The sequence below is a fragment of the Lethenteron reissneri genome, chromosome 14 (assembly GCF_015708825.2).
Source record: "Lethenteron reissneri isolate LAM-NWPU_2019-01 chromosome 14, ASM1570882v1, whole genome shotgun sequence".
In the NCBI taxonomy this organism is placed as follows: domain Eukaryota; kingdom Metazoa; phylum Chordata; class Hyperoartia; order Petromyzontiformes; family Petromyzontidae; genus Lethenteron; species Lethenteron reissneri.
Window position 1 is genome coordinate 4,903,222 of NC_083792.1, and position 20,675 is coordinate 4,923,896.

The window sequence follows — 20,675 nt, forward strand, 5'->3', positions numbered from 1 at the left end:
GTCATGAGCCTCCTACATAGAGGCCGATCTTGATACCGCCGGTACCAGTCATCAGCAAGTCCACTCCACTCCAGATCCTCCTGTACCACATCAGTCCATCTCTTCTCTAGCCAATGCCATGCCCATTTAGCCGCCTCTATCTGGCCAATCAGAAGCTGCTTGGGAATGCGGTGGCTAGGCATGTGAGCTACATGTCCCAACCAATGAAGCCTTGCCTGCCGGAGGAGCTCACTGATGGAACTGTGTCCAGATCTTTCAAGGATCTGCAAGTTCATCACACAATCTAGCCTGGTTAAACGCAGAAGGGATAGAAGTTAGGCCAGCCTGAATGTTTCAAACTGGCACAGATGTTCCTTCAGAGGGGTCCAAGTTTTGTAATCATAGAGGGAGAAGATTACTGTGGCTGAGAAGACCTGGAGCTTTGTATGGAGGGACAGGCCAGGTAGCTTCCACACAGCATTACGCAGCTGATGAAAAGATAATGCCGCTCATTGGATTCGGAATGAGACCTCTGCTGCCCAACCGGAACTTGTTACAAGCACACAGCTCAGGTATGGGAACTCCTTCACTCTCTCCAATACTGCCCCATCACTCATGGAGAGTTGAGAGGGTGGAGTGTTTAATGACAGGCAATAACACCCAGGCAGGTGCTTTGTTTTTGTGAGGCTAATGGTAAGGCCCTACCTTTTAGTGGCACGTTCTAGGTTCCAGTCTCCAACTCTTTCTCAGAGTAAGCAGAAATTACCAGGTTATGAGCATAGATAATATTGTTGATCGTTAGGGACCCATCCCTTGACCGCACTCAGGCATCGATAAACCTCCCATTGTATCTGTACCTTATGGAAATTCTTCTGATGGTACAGCCATGGAATCTTATCGAAAAACGTGGATAAATATTTTTTTATTAAATAATTTAAAGAAAGAAGACATCCATGTCGCACTCCAAGGTGAACATGGAATGGTTCTTGACTCCCGGCCACGCAGCTACACCACACAAAGACATACCCACACACAACTTTCTGGGAACTGCATCTCTCACAACAAATATGTCTTCAGACACCTTAGACCAACTGTGACAAAACCATGAAAGGAATGGAAAAATTTGCACTCTACAAATATCCACAAACATAACAGCAGTCACAGACAGCTGCAAATCTACAAGAAAGCGAGACATCTCATACCATCTCAACGCTGGCAAACATTGCCATTATTTGTAAACCAAAATTATACTTCAGTGGGGATTAAAAACAAAGAACAAACCTTATGTACACCGATGGGATTTGCATTCGGCATTCCAAAATAGCACCGTGGCAATAGCGTGCGTACGGTGGCTGTGCATTCTGTTTCTAGTGAAAATGAAATTATGCGTATTACGATGCCTCCATCAGTTCCGCATCCATTGAAATTGTGGACTTCTCTGCTTGGCGCATAACGTGATGACTTTATTTTCCAGCACAAGAAGAAGAACGCAATTTTGAGAAAAACAAATGAATGCCTGATTTAATGAAATTAAATGTAAACTATGATCAAAAACAAGAAAATCAAATAAGTTCCCCTACACTGTGACAGTGAAAATTAAATATTAAAGCATGTGCCACGAGGCAGGCAGTTTGAATGCGGTATCCGGTACGGAAGTGTCTGTCGATGTCTATTATTGCTCACAAATACACGGCCTAGCATGCCCTGGAAATACACTTGTAGCCAGAATAGCATTTTCCCATGAAATTTAATTTTTACATATATCATAGTTGCCCAAGTGGGTAACAAGTCTTGGGACTGTTTATCAGATCTGGACCTAAAAAACATTGGGACGCTTAGCCGATTCATTTTTAAGGGTGTTTTTCTTGTAAGAGGTCAAAAACGGAGCACTTAGACAAAACTCCACGAATGTCCGCAGAGGCAGGTTAAAAAGCCACGTTTGCTGCAATGCCATTCCTTGGCCACCTTGCAGCCCTCTCGACGGGTTTGAGTTTCCCAGATCAATCTACGTCATTCAGCTCGTTCCTCCAAAGCATGTGATTGCAAGCGTGTGCCACCATGCCCCGGCTACGTATGTACGTATCGCACCTCGTTATCCGCACATCAGGTTTTACCGAAGTGACAGCTATGACTTGGAGTAATATCTCCCATGTGATCACAGGCGGAAAATAGTTCTTGTAAGCAGGCACAAAGTGGTAATCCAGTAAATTAGGCACCTTGAGAGAAAAAAAATGCCACTTTTATCACAGCACTGAAGTAGACTGATGGAGCCTATTCCCACGAATTATTTTCACATCCATACAAACGATGCAATGGAGTACATGTTTGCTATCAGGCGATCAACAATTCGCAAACCGACTACACTGGTCAACAAAAAAAAAATTCTGGCCTGGACCTTTGCAGCTGTTTTAGACTAATTTCAGGGTGCCGATTCCAAATCTGATCTCAGATTTGCTCTATCACATCATTTTTATGCTATCGGCATACCCCATTTTCATTTATTTTACCCGAAATTAACTCTGTCACTTATGATTGCAAGTTGTTGCGAGTCAGTGACTGCATTAGTGTTAAAATATGGTGCTGTATTTTTAGGATAGTGTGTTTATAATATAATTTTATGTAGATATCCACATTTATTTAATATTTTTCTTCTGCAGTTTTTATTGAAAATGCAATATTTGATATCTAAAAAACCTGATGTGATAGACAAAAACTGATGCCAGATTTGGAATCAGCACCCCAAAATTACCTTGAAACCGTTGGAATACCTTATGCCAGACAAAGTGTGTTGACCAGTGCTATCTATCCAGTGAATGTTCACGATTCGGGGATTGCCATTCCATGAAATAATTTTCTCTTTTGCTTCATTACTTGGTGCATTGCAATGCGTTTAGTGGCTGCAGGGGTCACATGAACTAGTTGTACACAACATGAACACATTTTGCGGCCCTTTGTCAATCCACTGCCGATTGAACACTTCTTCCACATTGTCTTGCTCATGTTTACTTACGATGGAGATGCGTTACGACGACCCCATCGTAAGTCAAAAATATCGTGAGTCGAAGATGGCCTCGCCTACCCAGGAGTCTTAAAGAATGGTGATAATTTAGCAAAACAGAGCAATTTACAGTACCGTACTGTATAAACTATATACTGTATGTATTTATTAATTACAACACTGTATTGCACAGTAAAATGTAAAGTAAAAAACAAGGTAAATTCTTAGCATACCTATAAGAACTGAAATTTAATAGAAAGTTTTTTCAGTAAACAATCCTATCTGCTATAAAAAAAACTATGTCCAGTATCGTATCTCGTACGCTGCTGCATTTGCCTGCTGCGCGAAATTTAAAATATTTGACAATTTTGTCGTATCGCTATCGCCATCGTAAGATCTAAATATCGTAAGTCGGACCATCGTAACTCGGGGACTACCTCTATTATACTACTGTGGTCAGTGTGAGTTGGTGAAGGGGACACCACGCAGGACGGGTTCAGATATCCCTCGCCACTGATATTATCAAACTCGCAGGGGGCGAAACATGCCCCATCCCACTGCCACAATGTATATGCATCAAATATACTGAAATGTTCGCAAACAAAAACAAAATCCCTCCATATAGCCTTAACAGACTGGAGGGGCAAGTGCTGTTCGCGAGCATGGCACACGAGGGGGTGGGTGGCCAGCACCATGCCCGGCCACCTTTGTCTCCCCAGTGGCGATGTTTACACACCGTACCAGGTACTCATTTGAGGTGGAGTCGAACTGGAGGATGCACAGGACCGATTCAGATAATCGTCACTAGTGTGGACCGCGAACGGCAATTGAACTCGGGTTTCCGGGTTCGTAACATAGCACGCTCACCATTGCACTACCGCTCCCCAATGAAATGTTCACGCGCACACACAAACACGTGGCTTAATGCACGCATCGTGAGCGTAGGAACCCAATTGAATCGACGAATTGAATCGACGATGCGGCGTGACACCCACCCTTGGGTAACGTCCCAGCACCGCCTAATCGGAGGCAATGAGGATGGAACGCCAAACCGGCCAACGCCAATTCCCGTGCCTTGAGCCCCGTTGTGCAGGGAGTCCCACCGGCGGTGATTTAAGGCGGAATGGCTGCGTGCACATCCGCTAGGCGGTCACACTTTAACACGCGCCCCGCTTTCATTTCAACTTCAATTTCCTGCCAGCCATCAGCGGCGGTGCGTGAAAAAAAAAACGACGAATCGGCCTCGGGCGGCGACAAGCTAGGCAAAACAGTCCAATTAAAACGTGGACCGTTTTTTTTCCCGAAATGAAAAGTTAAATACGTCCTTTTTACTCGTCAACCCCGAAGCATAAAAACCTCACGTGCGCGCCGGCTCAAGATCCTGACAAGAGAAATTTAAATAGCCACTCGACTCTTCCCTGCCCCCCCCCCCGCCCACAAAAACTAACATTAACCTCCCGATGCCATGCAGCCACCTAGTGTTCATCAATTCCATGAGCTGACCATGCAATCACTCGGGAAAAACAGAATCGCATGAATAGGATCCCCCCCCCCCCCCCCGCTCTTGTCGTGTGCAGCGAGTTTCATCGTCACAGCCAGGGTAAAAGCAATACTTCCCTGCCTGAAAGCCAATGTATTAGACCTCAACACCAAGAAAGTCTGCACGAGACGCACGCCCCTTCCATTGAGGCATTAACAGTGAGGCTGAGTCCATTGCCGCTGAGATGAGTGTTCAAATGCACTCTGCAAGAAGTCACCTGGGCTGTACAAAGACGTAATAAATATATATTCTCTGCTGCTGCGTAGGATCACAGTGCAATGCAACGGACCGTAAATTAGCGAATGGCTTTCTTAGAGCCGAGCGACGTCCGCTGCCACGAATCCGCTGTGTGAGGAAGCCACAGTGCCGTGATTAAGAAACCCGAGTAATTGCAGTCATTATCGATCGCCATCAACCATTCTCAGTCCACTGCTGGATTAAGACCTCTCAATAACAACTGCACCTTCCACAAGTCATTATCGTGTCAGACGTGTATACGCTATTAGGGAAACATCAATATAAATGGCTCCATTTATTTCTTTTAAAGCCTGGGCATCAAAAGAATGTTTATTTTTTTATCAAACGGACACAGGGTCCCACAAGACCTCCGTGAAAAAAGATTACATCACAGCAATCGATGGCTTTTATCCAATTGCCATACGCCAGTAGACCAAAGGATCTTTGGATGTCTGAAGAATGGTTGCTCTTCATGAGCAGAATTACGACTTGAGCTCTTTGCTTTCAATTTAGTAAGACTTCCTTTGCCAATAGATGCCGATTTTATTCTATTGAAGGATTCTTCATTCGACACGTTCATAGCAAATGCACTTCATCAAATTGAAAGGTTGTTAGCAGGTAGTTGCTTATGCTTTTAAAATGCTTTTCAAAGCATAATCAACTACACTTTTCAGGTTACATGATGACGGTGAGATATAAACTACCTCGCCTGGTATACAGGAGGTCATGGGTTCAATCCTGACCCTAGCGACTCTATATTTGGAGTTTGCGTGTTCTCTCTCCCCATGGTCATGTGGATTTTTCTGCAGGTCCTCCGCTTTTTCCCTCCAAATTTAGAAACCTGTGTTTATAAAATATGACTGCCATATATTTCCACGTGATAAGCCACTTCATTGAACAAAAATGTGTGATCATGTCACCTCTGAAAAAGAGATATATAGCTCAGTGGGCCTAATCTAGTAAAATAAAAAAAAATTATCGTTCTATACAGCAGAATGTGCCCTGTCCTTCGGTAGAGACGTTAAGTCGGCGTTTCCCATGGGCTTGTATGACAAACTCATCCTACAAATAGCAAGATGAAGCACTTCACGACCTACGTGGTGTCATGTGATATTACGCATGGTGTATGATATTTTAAAGGATTTGGTTTCAATGCGGCACCACGCTGTGATTCACTACTGTGCTGTGGAATATTTAACTCTCATAAAAAAAGCACATCATTTCATAAAAGGCAAAAATGAAAAATTATTATTCCACTCACGAGCGGCTTGCCAGCGTGATTTCCCCAACTCCCCCCCTCCCCTCCTTTTAAAAAACAATCAAAAAGTAGCAGTCTATTGCTCAAATTACAATTTTTGTTACAACTTCAACAGGAAATAAAGGAATGCATGGCGCACTGCGAATGCGAAGTTATTGTGTCTCACAATATTTCCGCGAGTTAAATAATTTCACTTGTGCATTCCAAATGAAGCTCAGGTTTTTTCTATTCGAACATTTTTTTTTTAATGATCTCTCTCAAGGGAACGACTGTAACGTCTATTAGGCTATGATGTATTTCTATATTGCTTTGCACGCACGCAGGAGCGAGTGGCGATCACAGCCGATGACCCGAGTTCAATACATAACCATAGCTAACATCAGCAGCGAGTAATGTTGGGAACCAGTCCTGGGCTTCCCTGAGATGAACTCGGCCATTAACACATTGTCCTGCGGAGGGAGCTGGTAGGAACGTTGGGTTGCTCGGTCAACAGCCAGGGTCAACGGCGGCGCGGCGTGGTGTATTCCGCAAATATGCCCGAATGCGAGGGCGGGCACAAGCTGGCGTGAGTAGGTTAAACGTTGAGTTTTACAAGGGCACCACGGGGTGACCAGCCCCTCCCCACCCAGCCCCACCCCTCCCCACCCAGCCCCCACCCCTCCCCACCCAGCCCCTCCCCACCCTCCCCACCCAGCCCCTCCCCACCCAGCCCTCCCCACCCCTCCCCACCCAGCCCCTCCCCACCCAGCCCCTCCCCACCCCACCCCTCCCCTCCCCACTCAGCCCCACCCCTCCCCACCCAGCCCCACCCTCCCCACCCAGCCCCACCCTCCCCACCCAGCCCCACCCTCCCCACCCAGCCCCACCCTCCCCACCCAGCCCCACCCAGCCCCACCCTCCCACCCAGCCCTCCCCACCCAGCCCCTCCCCACCCTCCCCACCCAGCCCCTCCCCACCCTCCCCACCCAGCCCCTCCCCACCCAGCCCCTCCCCACCCTCCCCACCCAGCCCCTCCCCACCCTCCCCACCCAGCCCCTCCCTGCACGACGGACGGACACAATAATCCCCTGTGGGCTGGTGTAACCAGGAGGTTCCTACCAGTACAAGTACCTGGTGTTGAGTGTAAACATGAGCAATGGGGAGACACAGGCAGCCGGGCATTGTCCACCTCCTTGACCCCGTGCCACCCTTAATAGGTGTTTAGTAAATCGCACTTGCCCCAGCAATCTGTATGGCTGCACAGGGCAGCTTCGTCTTAAGTGTGGGCGTGCATACGTTCAAATGTGAGCACGTGGAGCGAAGAGCATGGCCTAGTCCAGGGGTCAGTGACCCGCAGCTCCGGAGCTGCACGCGGCTCTTTAAGGCGCTGCTACATGACTCGTTATACTGGTAGGAACCTCCAGGTTACACCAGTCCACAGGGGATTATTGTGTCCGTCCGTCGTGCAGACAGGGGCTTGGTGGGGAGGGGAGGGTGGGCAGGGGCTGAGTGGGGAGGGTGGATAGGCGCTGGGTGGGGAGGCTGGGGAGGGGCTGGGTGGGGAAGGTGGGGCTGGGTGGGGGTGGGTGGGGAGGGGCTGGTCACCCCGTGGTGCCCTTATAAAACTCAACGTTTAACCTACTCACGCCGGCTTGTGCCCGCCCTCACAGTCGGGCATATTTGCGGAATACACAAGCAGCTCCCTCCGCAGGAATGTGTTTTCGAGACCACAGTCTTGTTTTCACATGCATTGCAGCTCTTTAAACATTAAGGTTTTTACCGCATTCTAAAAAAAAATTCCTCTGGTTATTTTGGTTTGCCGACCCCCTGACCTAATCACTACTGTGGTGAAGAGAAATCGGCCGACGATGTTTATTGGTGTTGACAATACAAGCAGGCTTCGGTTAGGACCATGTTCGAAGCAGGATAACCTCCAATGTTTAAATACAGTATTGGGAAGAGCATGAACTTAGAAGGTGGGGTTTGCGAATGGAATAAATTACGGTTGGCGATGACTGAAGAAAAGCAGAAAATTATTGGACACGTGAAAAACGTACACGTACACCTATTTGTCAATCCACTGCTGGATGAGGGCCTCCCCCACACCATGTGGGTCGTGGTGGCTATTTGACCATACTTCATCACGCTGGTCAGTGTGCGTGGGTGAAGGCGGGGGAGCACACGTAGTCTACAGAAGTAAGAGAACGATTAATTTTGCTGACCTGCCCTCTGCTGCCCACCAAGTAGCCCCGCAGCCTCTGGCAACCTGCCGTGCGTGGTGTTCGCCTATCCCAGCGCCGCACCTGAGTTCAACCCCAAGACCGGGCGCATTCCAGCCGATTTGGATCGCACGTGACTCAATAGCACGAGAATCAATTAAAAAAATAACCACTCCTGACCCTGAAGAGTTCGGTTTATTACCCAACTTCCCTGGCAACTTTTTGGATTTAAATCACAAGGTTTGTATTTATTTATATATATAAAATATATATTTTTTACACAAATTCTCTCCCACCAAAGGCAAACTCCCACACGCGAGCCAAGAAAGCCTCCCAATGCCATCAATCACCTCACGTGGTCATTCGTGCACAGCCAAGTATGACGAACATTTTTAACTGCTCTCCACGATCGAGAATTTTAAAAATAATAAATAAATACGTGGATGTATGGGGGGCGGCAACACTTGTAGCTCCAAAATCCCACATTCTCCGTAAGTCTCGAAGCGTCCGCCATCGACTAAAGTCTACTTATTTTTTACGTCCGATTCTTTCCAAAAATCGGTTTCGGATGAGAATATCGAAAAAATTCAGCACGGGCTACTGTCGGCATCAGACAAGTGGGTGACGACAACCTTCACGTGGTCCACCTGTGCAGTTACTTCCACATGCGAACCAATGTCACTCGCTCGGCAAGAAGAGTAACTTAAAACGCTGAGAGAGGCCCTTGTCAAGGCCACTTAAACCAGAACAACAGGCCCCAAAACTACGTATCGACCAAATGAACATCGCAGCCTCACCCAATGGCGCCACGTGGCTTTCAAGCTTGGATATAGAAATGTCGGTTGCTGTACACCAACTATTCCATACGCGAGAAGAAGAACACTGTCCCATTTCAGGTGTTTACAAAGTGCTGACATTCACACACGTGCCGTTTTAGATCTCTGCAAAGGTCACACCGATGGCGAACGGTGTGAACAAACACCAGAGCTGTAGGAACATTTTGCTTTGCGTTTCCTCTCTGCAGATGGTGGATGTCACAGCAGCAAGACCGATACACCCAGTCAGAAATTTCGTCACCAAGCATCAACACTGACGAATATATTAAAAAAAAAATCTTGCAAACGTCACACATTGGGAATGGTGTAAACAACTCTAAGCGCTACATTTAGCTTTTTTTTATCACACACACCTGTGGTAAAATCAGTTCGAAAATATGCAGTTCGGCTTCGTACTTATTTGCCGTGCAAATGTCATCATCGTCATCGTCAGCCATGACCCAGACGCTGGTCAAAAACCACCCCCCCCCCCCCCCCCACAAAAAACGTCGCCATATATCACGGTCGGATGCAAAAATCCATCTGTAGCACTCGCGCACGAGCAGCTGATGTCATCGCTCCAGCCTTGCGGTGGGTGCCCTCTTCGGTGTGTGTTCTCAGCCTTGGCTGCCAGCAGCAACAGCCACACGCCGCTTTGTCAAAACGGCCCATCTTTTTAAACGTGGTATGTGAAGACCCTCCGCACACAGAACAGTATTTGCATTGAACATTTGTGGAATGCCCCAAACAGAGGTCAACAGTATCTATGGTTTCAATTATCCAATCATATTTAATTAACCACAGTCCCATCACCATCTAACCCCTGTGAATGGCCTTACAACAACCGTATCACCATAGATGTACGAGAAGTGTAAATGTTGTGGGTTTACTCTCCAACACACCGCTGCGCTGAAGTAGTAACCAATTGGCTCGCTTTGTTCACGTGACAAACCTTACTAATTGGCTGTGTCAGGTGTTGGGCGGGTTTAACGACACATTTATATTTACGCCATCTCACTAAAATAACCTATCTTATGGATTGTATCATCATAAATGTGGCTGATCCTATCATATCTCAGAAGCTACACAAGAGTTGAAGCTGCTTCGTGTTTAAATGGGTGGCAACCAGGACTTGCCAGGTGTTGTAGACATGGGTTAGCATGTCTAGATTTGAAGTTTTCACGTAGGTAAAAAAATTTTAAATTTTAAAATAAAAAAATTAAAATCACGACGTTTCAGATGCAGCACAAGCGTCCATCATCAGGCGGGACGACCACAGCAAGAAAAAACTTGTTCTTTTTTATAACCCCTTGTTATTAGCAGCTCTTTTGCCCACTTCAGCAATTGTTTCTTGCTGAGGTTGTCCCGCCCGATGACGGACGCTTGTGTTGCGTCCGAAACGTCGCGATTTAATTAATTTTAATGTTTTACCTACGTGACTTTACCGAAAGAACCAAAGAGTATGGGTTAGCATGGTTGGCTACATACGGTCACCAACCCTCTCTTGAGAGCTTTGGTTTTCTCTGGGTACTCAAATTTCCTCCCACGTGCCCAAACACCCACATTCATATTATTGGCCGATGATCCCAATGCTGGAGATGACCCTCCTGTAAAAGTATATTGATACTCTGTTAGTTAGCCTTTTTTCTGGGTATGTAATAATCGTTACAATTCTTCGCACATACCAACCATGACTGAAATCACATGTGTTTGCTTCATCCTCCACTGTGACAATATCTGGCTCGTAGTTATCCTCACCAAACCCATCTCTGCACACCCAAGAGGCCTCCCGTATGTTTACGGAGGCGAACAGTTATGGCAAAACGAGTGATTTTCAAATTCTAATTTAATGCAATGTGAGCTGACGATTTGAAGGAATGGAAACTGGGATGATGTGCTGGGTCAAAATCTGGCAGCCCACTTCACCTATCGGGAAAAAAAATCCGTGTAAAAAAAGATGACGGACAAAAACAACAGCCAAATCGCTGCTATTATTCTGCCAATTGGAGCAATTTACCGTGAACAAAAAACTGGCAGAATGGTATTTTATTCCGACTCAATTATTTAAACCTAGATTTTCCTTTGAACAAGAGACTTCTTTTCTCAATAGGCTTCTCACAAAATGTACAGCTGTTTTGTCTCTCCACTGCTGGATGACGACCTCCCCATGCCAAGCAAGTCGTGGGGGTTTATAGAAATTGCACTTGAACTGCCCAGGCTAAAAAAATGTTTTTAGAAAAATCTAGGCAAGTGTCATTTAAAACGAATTTGCAAAAAAAATGCAATGTCCTTGCTAATTACTCAATTGGGATTGCAACATAGCAATCACGGTCCCTTACTGAACGAATGATGTACGCTTTTGCAGGCCAGGCACCGAGTTACCACCCTGCGCTGCACAGGGGACAGCTGCTACTGGGGGTGCCCTTGCGAATGTTTGAGGGACAGTGTGTTGTCTTGCTGTGGTCTAGAGCTGTTGTTGTTGTTGTTGTTTTGCTGTGTTGGCAAAGCTTGCATCTAGCGTTGGACAATCAGCAGGAATTGCTTTTGCATTCTTGTACTTATATACGTATGTTAAAAAAAATTCTAACTTGCTTACCATTCCTATACTTTGCAATCCTATCGTGTTTTTGGATTGTTTGTTATGGCAACTTTATGACCCGCCTCGACTGGACATCTGTGAAAAATAACTTTATAGCTCATCGGATTCCTCCTACAATATGAATAAAGATTCTGATCCTGACATTTCTCTCTGAGGAGGAATTTTCGATTTTAAATATGTTGAGATATCCTATCAAGTTCTCCGAGATGCCCCGGGCATTTAGGAGGGTGCAGTATCGCAACACAAATCATTACGACTGTCATTATCATTATCATCACAGCTATCCCATTGTGTGACGGTGCAGCACCTGGTGGCTTCCTGCTGCGGTAGAGCGCAGCTCGGGACGCAGAACATGACTCCGAAGTTGACCACGGACTCGCAGCCGTGCTTCTCCAGCTGCTTCTTGAGCGGCTTCTCCATCTCGGCCCAGCGCATCTGCCGATGCCGAGTCCGGTACCACAGTCCGAAGAGCAGCACCTGCGGTGGACGGTGGCGGCGGCGACGACGATGACGACAATAAAACACCGCACACAAATGTCACGATTTACGTTCGTCGTCTTTGACCGCGGGAAGAACGCCGCCCCCTTGCGTCACGGTTGGCGCACTGTGGACTTCCAATCCAGAAGTCCCCAGTTAGATTTGATCTCTCCCAGAGTGACAGCTGAAACAATGGGCAGGTTAAATTTCGATTTAAAGCTTTTGGTGACTGCAGGGATTCATCTTCTTGGTTCTTTCGGTAAAGTCACGTAGAAGGGAAGTAATAAAATAATAAAAATAAAACATAATAAAATAATTCTCAAGACGTTTCGGCCACAACGCAAGCAGCCGTCCTCAGGTGAAACCAGGTCTGTCGGGGAGACAGCGGCTGCTTGCGTTGTGGCCGAAACGTCGTGATAATTATTTGATTATGTTTTATTTGTATTATTTTATTACTTCCCTTCTACGTGACTTTACCGAAAGAACCAAGAATATGAGCATGTTTCTTAAATCTCCCCACATCCTCCCGGTGAACCCCCACACCTTTCGGTCATCCCAGCAGTATATGGGGGCACCCATAGTGAGTCGATCAGCAAGGTCGGTAAAGCGCGGGTAACTCCCCACGTCTTCCAGGTCGTTGGCTGGCATGGAAGAGATCGAATTCCATCCAGAGGGGCTCCCTGGAGCTCCCTCTAGTGGAGGCCCTTCCACCAGGAGGTGGCGTGAGCAATAAATTGCTGAGCTGTATCTTCCCATTCATTGCCATTGACAAAATCACATCAACAACAACAAAGGTCCGAATCTCATCAGATTGCAGAATTTAGGCAGAGTGGAGCCTGGGTAGTGCTGGGTAGTTGGGATGACCAGCGTGCATAATACAGCCGTTCTAAGGTGCTTGCAGCAGGGCTGCGTTGTTGGCAGAGGGAAGCACAGGAAAAACTCACTGTTGTACTGCACTATGCTTCAACGTCTATGCTCGTCCCCATCTTCAACCAACTCACCCCGACTAGCGTGGTGAAGTATGGATAAATAACCCCCACAACCCGCACGGCACGGGGAGCCACTCATCCAGCAGTGGAATGAGAAACAGTAGCTCGTCACGTACGCATGCATTGCCGCCACCTCTTGTCGATGTGCCGCTGGAAGATGGTCTCCCGAGTGCGCACGTAAGGATGCATTGATTGGCCACTTAAAAATCGATTCCTACATTCACAGTACACAAAATCGAATCGTGCGTGTACTCAAAAATAATGTACGATGCAAAAAAATTCTAATTCAATGAGTCGCGAAGTGGGCGGTGGGTGAAAAGTCACCGCTTACTCTTCACTATCGTGGCCATACCCCGCATGAGTCCTGTAATGTATAAATCCACCTCACTCCTGCACGTAAAATTATCTCTCCGTGGTGGTCGTACCGGGGCATAATCTCTCCTTCGGCTGCCAATGTTTTGATTAGTCTAGTCCAGTGGTGGCCAACTGGCGTCTCCCGAGCCATATGCGGCTCTCTCATACACCACATGTGGCTCTCTCAAAGGGGTGTCATGTAGAGTGCACCATCACAGTTTCGAAGAATAATAAATGTCTCCTGTGCTGTGCAGAAAACTGTCAATATACAGTATACACTCACTTATATATCCACTTGGCTCTTTGCAGAACTCATGGGTAATTTGGGGCTTTTGGTCTGTTACAGGTTGGCCATCCCTGATCTAGTCTGTACACCATAATCCCTTCTAGCGATGTGCACTGATCAAGCCCACTCAATTTTTCAACAATCAGGACGAAAGTATGTGATTTGCGTCTCTTCCCTGAAACACCTTTTGCTCAAAGCTTGCACTGGGAGGAAAAGGGAGGTTACTTCCCTGTAAGTATCTCAACTGACAATAGTAATAACAGGTTTAAATGGTTTTGAGACAGCTTTCCATCTTGAAGCACCCACTAACATCACAAGCTTCTGTGAATCATTGAGAACAGCGAGACGGGGAGTCTCTGCTGTAAAGAGATCCATTTGGGACAGGAGGTCCACTTACAGGATTTCGAGGCATGACTGAACTTGCCATGACCGGAAGTGAAATAGCCTCATCTTTCAACATTAATTATGGAAAATAGGATTTGTGGCTTCAATTCTAAAAGCAATGAGAGTTCTTATTTCCTTTCAAACATCAAGAATTCCTCAAAGCTGAAGCTGTTTGGTGCCACCACTCAGAATGATCGCTTGATTCCTTGTCCGAGTTAGTTTCACACGTAGCCTTTCGCAATCAATATTATCCATAAGAGGGGTTTTTTTTTACGCCATCTAACCCAAAAAAACCTGTATTATGCACTTGTCCAAGTCGTTTGCAAAGTCGACACCCTGGTCTGTTCTTCAGCATTCCCACACTCGAGCTCAACAAAACAATTTGTCTTCATCATACCCAAATGTCAAAAGCTTCTGATACAATAAATTACTTTAAATGTAAATAATGTCTACCTAAGCTTTGAACTTTACACCAGCCGACCACCACCACCGCCATTATTCAGTATCTATTTTTTCCAGTCCGCTGCAACATTCACTCGTCGTTTAGATAACTACATACATTATTCGGCTGCTAGGTGACGGACATGGAAATTCAGCCTGTGGTTGGCCGAGGTCGGAGAGCGGGGCGGGGGCGGCAAGAGGCCTGGAATTTGGGAGCTGCTGCTTTCAAGTCCGTTGCACAGGTTTGCCACGGGTGTCCTCAAGAACAACAAATCTCGAGATAAAGGCGCCGGCTGGGCTCCTAAATCAGCATTAAAGTCAAACTCCCTCCGCGGTGGCGTGGCGAGACGATGGGCGCAAGAGATGACATTTGAGACCGGGAGTGAAGACAGACGATAATCGTTAAAGCTCACATCTGAAGTTCCATTCGTGTAAGCTATACCCCCCCTTGTGATGCAAAGGTCAGAAATTATATCAAGCTCGTCAGCACTCGGGGTTGGGTATGGTAACTCAATAACTATAGAATGTCGGTTGTTAAAAGTTTTGCGTGGTGTACTTTTACTTGAGAATTACTGATAAGCTGGTTCTGTTCTTCTCTGTTGGTGGTCCCAAGCCAGGAGTAGTAATTCCACATCCCCATGGCAGGGGCAAATGTACTCTTTGGTTTTTTCGGTAAAGTCACGTAGGTAAAAAATTAAAATAAATTAAATCACGACGTTTTGGAGGCAACACCTACGTGACTTTACTGAAAAAACCAAAGAGTATGAATCCTTGCAGTCACGAAAACTTCAAATCTCGGGGAGTGTGTTTATAGGACAACCATTGGTTGAAGTTCAAACAAATTGGCACACATTTTATCAAACACATCGAGATGAGAGACCATTTACCTCCATGTGAGATTTCAGCTGACCTCCTTAGGGCGATGACATGGCCAAGTGGTAGTGCATTTATAGGCTGTTGGCAGAGGTTCAAGGATGGTATCCAGCGGCCGCCCCGATTATAACTGCAGGTGTATTAGCCGTACAAACACTACGTGCCATCTGCTTCACAGTGGATGTCAAACATCTGCTGAAGTCATTATCAAGAGTAAACTAAAAACTAAACTATTAAATTTTACCAGGTAGGACCCACTGAGCTATATAGCTTTTTCAATAGCAACCTAGCCACAAATGATATCTCAACAAAGTGGCTTATCACGTGCAAATTTATAGCAGCCAAATAAAAACACATGTTTCTAAATGTGGAGAAAAAAAACGGAAGACCCGGAGAAAAGTCCATGCGACCACGGGGAGAGAGAACATGCAAACTCCAACTATACAAGTATCAGGGTCAGGATCGAACCCACGACCTTCTGTATACCAGGCGAGGTAGTCAACATCTCGCCACCGTGGCATGAGGCTGTTGTGTGCTGGCGTCAGGGTCCAAATTTGCGCTAGATCATAAATGTGCCAAAAATTACACAATTGAGATTGTACATAGCGATAATCGCCCCCTACTGGCAGCCTAATGCCCCAGGTCACTCTTGCAAACAAGCTCTAACCGAGGTAAACTAAATAAACTTGAAAGTTTAACTCAAGGGGAAATCATTACATTTTTTACTCTATTACAAAGTCATTAATTATTGAGTCCTGCCATTAAGAAATATTTTAGGCCATCCTGAAATAAAATAGGAACCGACATCCTTCGTTGATGATCAGAGAAAATTAATTACTGACCTTTCATTTATTAACTTGCGTGCAATCACCCAAGCGGCAAACGCATTATTTATACGCGTGCACGTGCACAATGTGCGACCCACACATTTCTGAAAACTCACAACGATTGCATTCCGTTCCACCGACGTGCGGCACATCTCCGTGCGCAAGCGTGTACCGGAGAAGCTCGGGGTCTATCACAGAGAACTCAAAGCATGTGCGCTATGCACTCACATGATGTCGAGCACCCTGCTTTAATGCGTCAGCCCACGAGGTGCATGGCCATGTGTTAGTGGCTTCGCATAGCGCAATGGAAAGGTGATCTCAGTGTGGTGGGGAGCTGGAGGGGGGTCGATTTATTTCCTCTCCCATGCAAGCATTCCCCACCATCAAATGTTTATTAGAGGAAGAGGCCAGGGGACATCACATGTGCTCAATGACACCTGTTATTTAATAGGTCGTTTATGTAACGGCTGCGCTGTTGTCTTTGGTGCCTGTGGGGTGCCGTTCATTCAGAGTTCATCTCACCACCAGGCTGTCCTTCGACAATTTTACTGCATATTCAACATTATGGGAATGCACACAATTTCAAAGGCACACACAATATCTGGCTGGTGCTCGCACACAATAAATTGGCAGTCGTCATCGCTGTTATCTGCAATAGCAATCGACGAAGGATAATGCAATTTGACATCTCCGATAATGTAACTGAAGACTAATCCCCGTGCAGAGCTACACAGCCAGAATGGAAAGGAATCCTGGGTTCGGGATCTGTTTTACCATTCATTGACACTGTTCACAAAGACTGGACCCCCCGCCATAAAAATGAGGAATTTCCACCCACCGGCTCAAAGCCATTGATAGAGATGATCACCTTCCATTACTCATTGGAGCATAGAAATGCTTTTACCAGACAACCTCACACCTTTCTACCCTGTATTAGTTTCCCCTCGCTTTATGCAGGTTCGGTTTGTGTGATTGCACGCACACGCATGTGGCCAACCTATTTCTACCCAAAATATCGCTGAATGCGGTCCGAATTCACTCGCACGCGGCTATGCGATCGGACGTGGGACAATATTGTCTGTGCGTACTGCGCTGCGCGCTACTCGGCAGGCAGCCGTCCCATGCGGTTTCGCTCTGTTGCGCCCTTCCCTTGGAACGCGTCGACCGCGTAAAGCGAGGGAAAAAACGGCGGTACGTTCGCACGTACGGCCGTTTTTGGCAACGCACCATTGAATGAGGGCCTCCGCATGCCGCGCGGATTACGGGAACTATTCGCCCGTAACTTGAGCACGCCGATCCAGTGGGTTTGGTGAAGACGAGGAGAAAAAACAAATGGAGTGCAGTACACAGCAATGTACTTTGATGTGGTCTGCTCTGCTGATGACGGAGCATCCACCTACAACACACCCGTTTTTCCACGTGTTTGTTGCCCACCCTGGCACTATAATACAAAGGGAGCCTTTAACCAAAATTTTGCCAATGGTAGAATTTAAAATCCATGACGCCAATTTCCCTGATTACCGGCAGAGGCACAACAATGCAAATTTTCACTTCCAACTCCCCACTCAGCGCCTCGAGCGCACACACGCACTCACGTCCGCCCGCACACACGCATGCATGTCCGCACGCACACACACGCACCTCTTGCAGCTCCAGCCTCTGCGCCACGGCCTCCAGGCACTCTCGGCCCGTCCCCTCGGCCGACAGCGTGCACTCCACCACCGAGTCATCGAGCAGGCGGATGCGCGTCACGAAGCAGGCTCGACCCGACACGTTGTAGCGCCTCGTCCGCTTGAGCAGGCCGAACGGCATGGCGCGCCGCTACCTCGCTCACTTCGCACCCCCGTCAGTCACCCCCCCGCCCCCCCCGGCGAGATCTGGCGCCTACCCGCCGCCCCCCCCACCCACCCGACCCCCCCTCCCCCCCCCACCGGCCTCTGCTAGGCCCTCGGCTCCCCCCAGCCGTCAACACTTCAACGTTCGCGAAGGATCGGCGGAAGAGATTTTCTCGCCGCCGAGCAGACGGGCGCCCACGTCTGGTCCCCACTCATTTGTTGCGCCGAGTCGGCTCTGGGCGCGATTGCGCACGTGGCCAATTTTCACCTGCCTGGCAGGGGCTTCTTTGGCGGCTTGAATTTTTCACGAATATATACGTCGGGTGAGATGTTTTTTTATTTCCTAGAACCTTGCCTTTTTTTTTGACGTTTGCATTTCATGACTCCCCTGTCCTGCAGGGGATTTTGAAATCGGGTCCTGTTTTCCAAAGAGTCTCCGGAAAAGAAAAATAACAACCCTAATTTATTATGGCTTCGGTACCCTTTCAGGAAAGGTTTTTTTGTGTTCGCAGGAATTTCCGTTGATGCTTGGATTTTTATTCTGCTCCTCAAGTTCCAACAAGAACTGTACGTCCTCCTGTATCCAGCTATAGTGGGAGAGGCTCCACGGTGAGACGGGACGCTTGTAAGAAATACCGCTCCTCCCTGGAAGGCATCAGTACGGTCTTGAATATTCCATTAGCTTGTTTATCTTCCGTGCCGCAAGAACCTAGCAGGGGAAAAAAAAACAAAGGACAGAGCGTTAGACAGTTTACATATAAACTCTGGTCAAAAAACGGCAGTCAAAGACTAAGAATTATTTAAACACGTAGAATTCCATTTCAGCTACGGTGAAGTGTGAAATGCAACTTGGACGTGGTTTATTTTGCTCACTGTGGGAAGATATGCCCGCCACTTATTTTTTTATTTCGCTGCAAAAAATCCACGCGTTAGCTTTGGCCCTACAACGGCGAATATTTCCCGCATTAGTGCAGTTTGTACCCTGGCAAATGCATTCACAACACGGTAATTTCGTTAGCAGCTGCAAAAGAGAGAACACATGCTGAAGGCTCATTAAAATACATGGCTCAATGCTTAGTCCATATGTGGAGCATCGGAGAGAGGAGGGGGGAAAAAACGAGCCAGCCCAGACTTTCCGGGGCTGTAATGTCAAGTGGGGCCAATAGATTGAGCACGCGGAGCATGGAAAAGTGGAAATCATTTTCATTAGCTCTGCATTGCACACACAGACCCTGGACTGTTTTGTAAAAAAAGCTAAGCTGGCGCGCAGATAGATGGATAGATATAAATGCCAAGGGGGGGGGGGGGAATAATCCTTAAAATACACTACTTGTTTGAGATCTATCCATGAACCGTGCCGCAAATGCTGGTTTCAAAACACGATGACCTCATTGTTACAGTGCGACAAAAAAGAACATTAAAAATGAATGAAAATACCTCCTTTATAGTTGGGCCTTATTTGCAAAATTTTACAGTATTAAAGGCCACAAGCCGAGTGGAGGAAGCGTTCTGAGCACAAAGGCTTTTGGCAAAGAAAAGCATAGATGCATGAGACGGGCACAAGAGGGGTAGACTGGGATGTGCCCATCGCTAAATAAATCAATAAATGCCTGGCACAATAAAATGCTGTTTGCGCGTTTTCTCTCGACACCCCTACTTTCACAAGACATCTGAGAGCACGTGTTAGAAGGAAGCGTCGATACTTAAAGAAACAGCTGGCTATTGCCTTCACACAAAAAAGGCTGCAAAACGTGCACTGTGCCTTTTGTGTTTCATAAACACAATAAAGTATTCAGAAACTTCTTCTTGGTTCTTTCGGTAAAGTCACGTAGAAGGAAAATAATAAAATAATAAAAATAAAACATAATAAAATAATTCTCACGACGTTTCGGCCACAACGCAAGCAGCCGTATTTTTATTATGTTCTATTATTATTTTAATATTTTCCTTCTACGTGACTTTACCGAAAGAACCAAGAAGATGAATCCCTGCAGTCACGAAAGCTTTAAATCGATATTCAGAAACTATTTGCGCACGTCTGCTGGCCGACGGCCTCCCTTCCCCAACGCAGGTTTGGGGGGGGGGGGGTTATCGAGCGTACTTCACCACGCAGGTCAGTGGAGGTTCGTGAAGGTGGAGAGCGTTGATGTGGTGGGACAGAAGTGCAGTACAACAACGAATTTGTTGAGCACGGTTGGTCGCCCATCCAAGCACGACCGAGCCTCAACCCCCGGCTCGGCATCAGGAGATCTTACGAGATCGGGCGCATTCCGGTTCATTTAGTCATAGGCACCGTCTGTTACGAACAGAGCATCACGATGTATCGAATCTATTTACAATTGAGAACAAGGGTTTTTCAAAAGCGCTCCGTTGTTAAAGAAGAGAGCCATGCAAAGTTTTAAAGCCCCGAGGGATGGGGGTGGAACGGGGGGAGGGAGCTGCAATCTATAAGTGTACCCCACTTTTATTTTTGTCTGCGCTGTCGTCAGTGTGTGTCTGTGTGTGTGTGTCCACACCGAGTCAAACAACCTCTGCGTGAGGTCATCTGGCTTGGCCCGGTCGAGAATGTGCCCAGGCATTCAGAG

At 46.9% G+C, this 20,675-nt stretch overlaps 1 protein-coding gene across 5 annotated transcripts in view; it reads right to left on the reverse strand.

The window, feature by feature from the left end:
* The window catches only part of LOC133342272 (tyrosine-protein phosphatase non-receptor type 21-like), an 86,949-nt gene extending 68,860 nt beyond the window's left edge, over positions 1-18,089 (reverse strand). For 4 of the 5 annotated variants that reach the window (XM_061551327.1, XM_061551326.1, XM_061551324.1 and 1 more), the window contains exons 1-2: positions 17,897-18,089; positions 11,932-12,101 (exon numbers count right to left, since the gene is read on the reverse strand). In XM_061551327.1, the coding sequence (XP_061407311.1) occupies positions 11,932-12,101; positions 17,897-18,067 (341 nt within the window). In that variant the 5' untranslated portion in view covers positions 18,068-18,089. The remainder of the gene's footprint in view (positions 1-11,931; positions 12,102-17,896) is intronic. The other variant, XM_061551328.1, reaches the window with a different exon arrangement.
* Between the last annotated feature and the right edge of the window lie 2,586 nt (positions 18,090-20,675).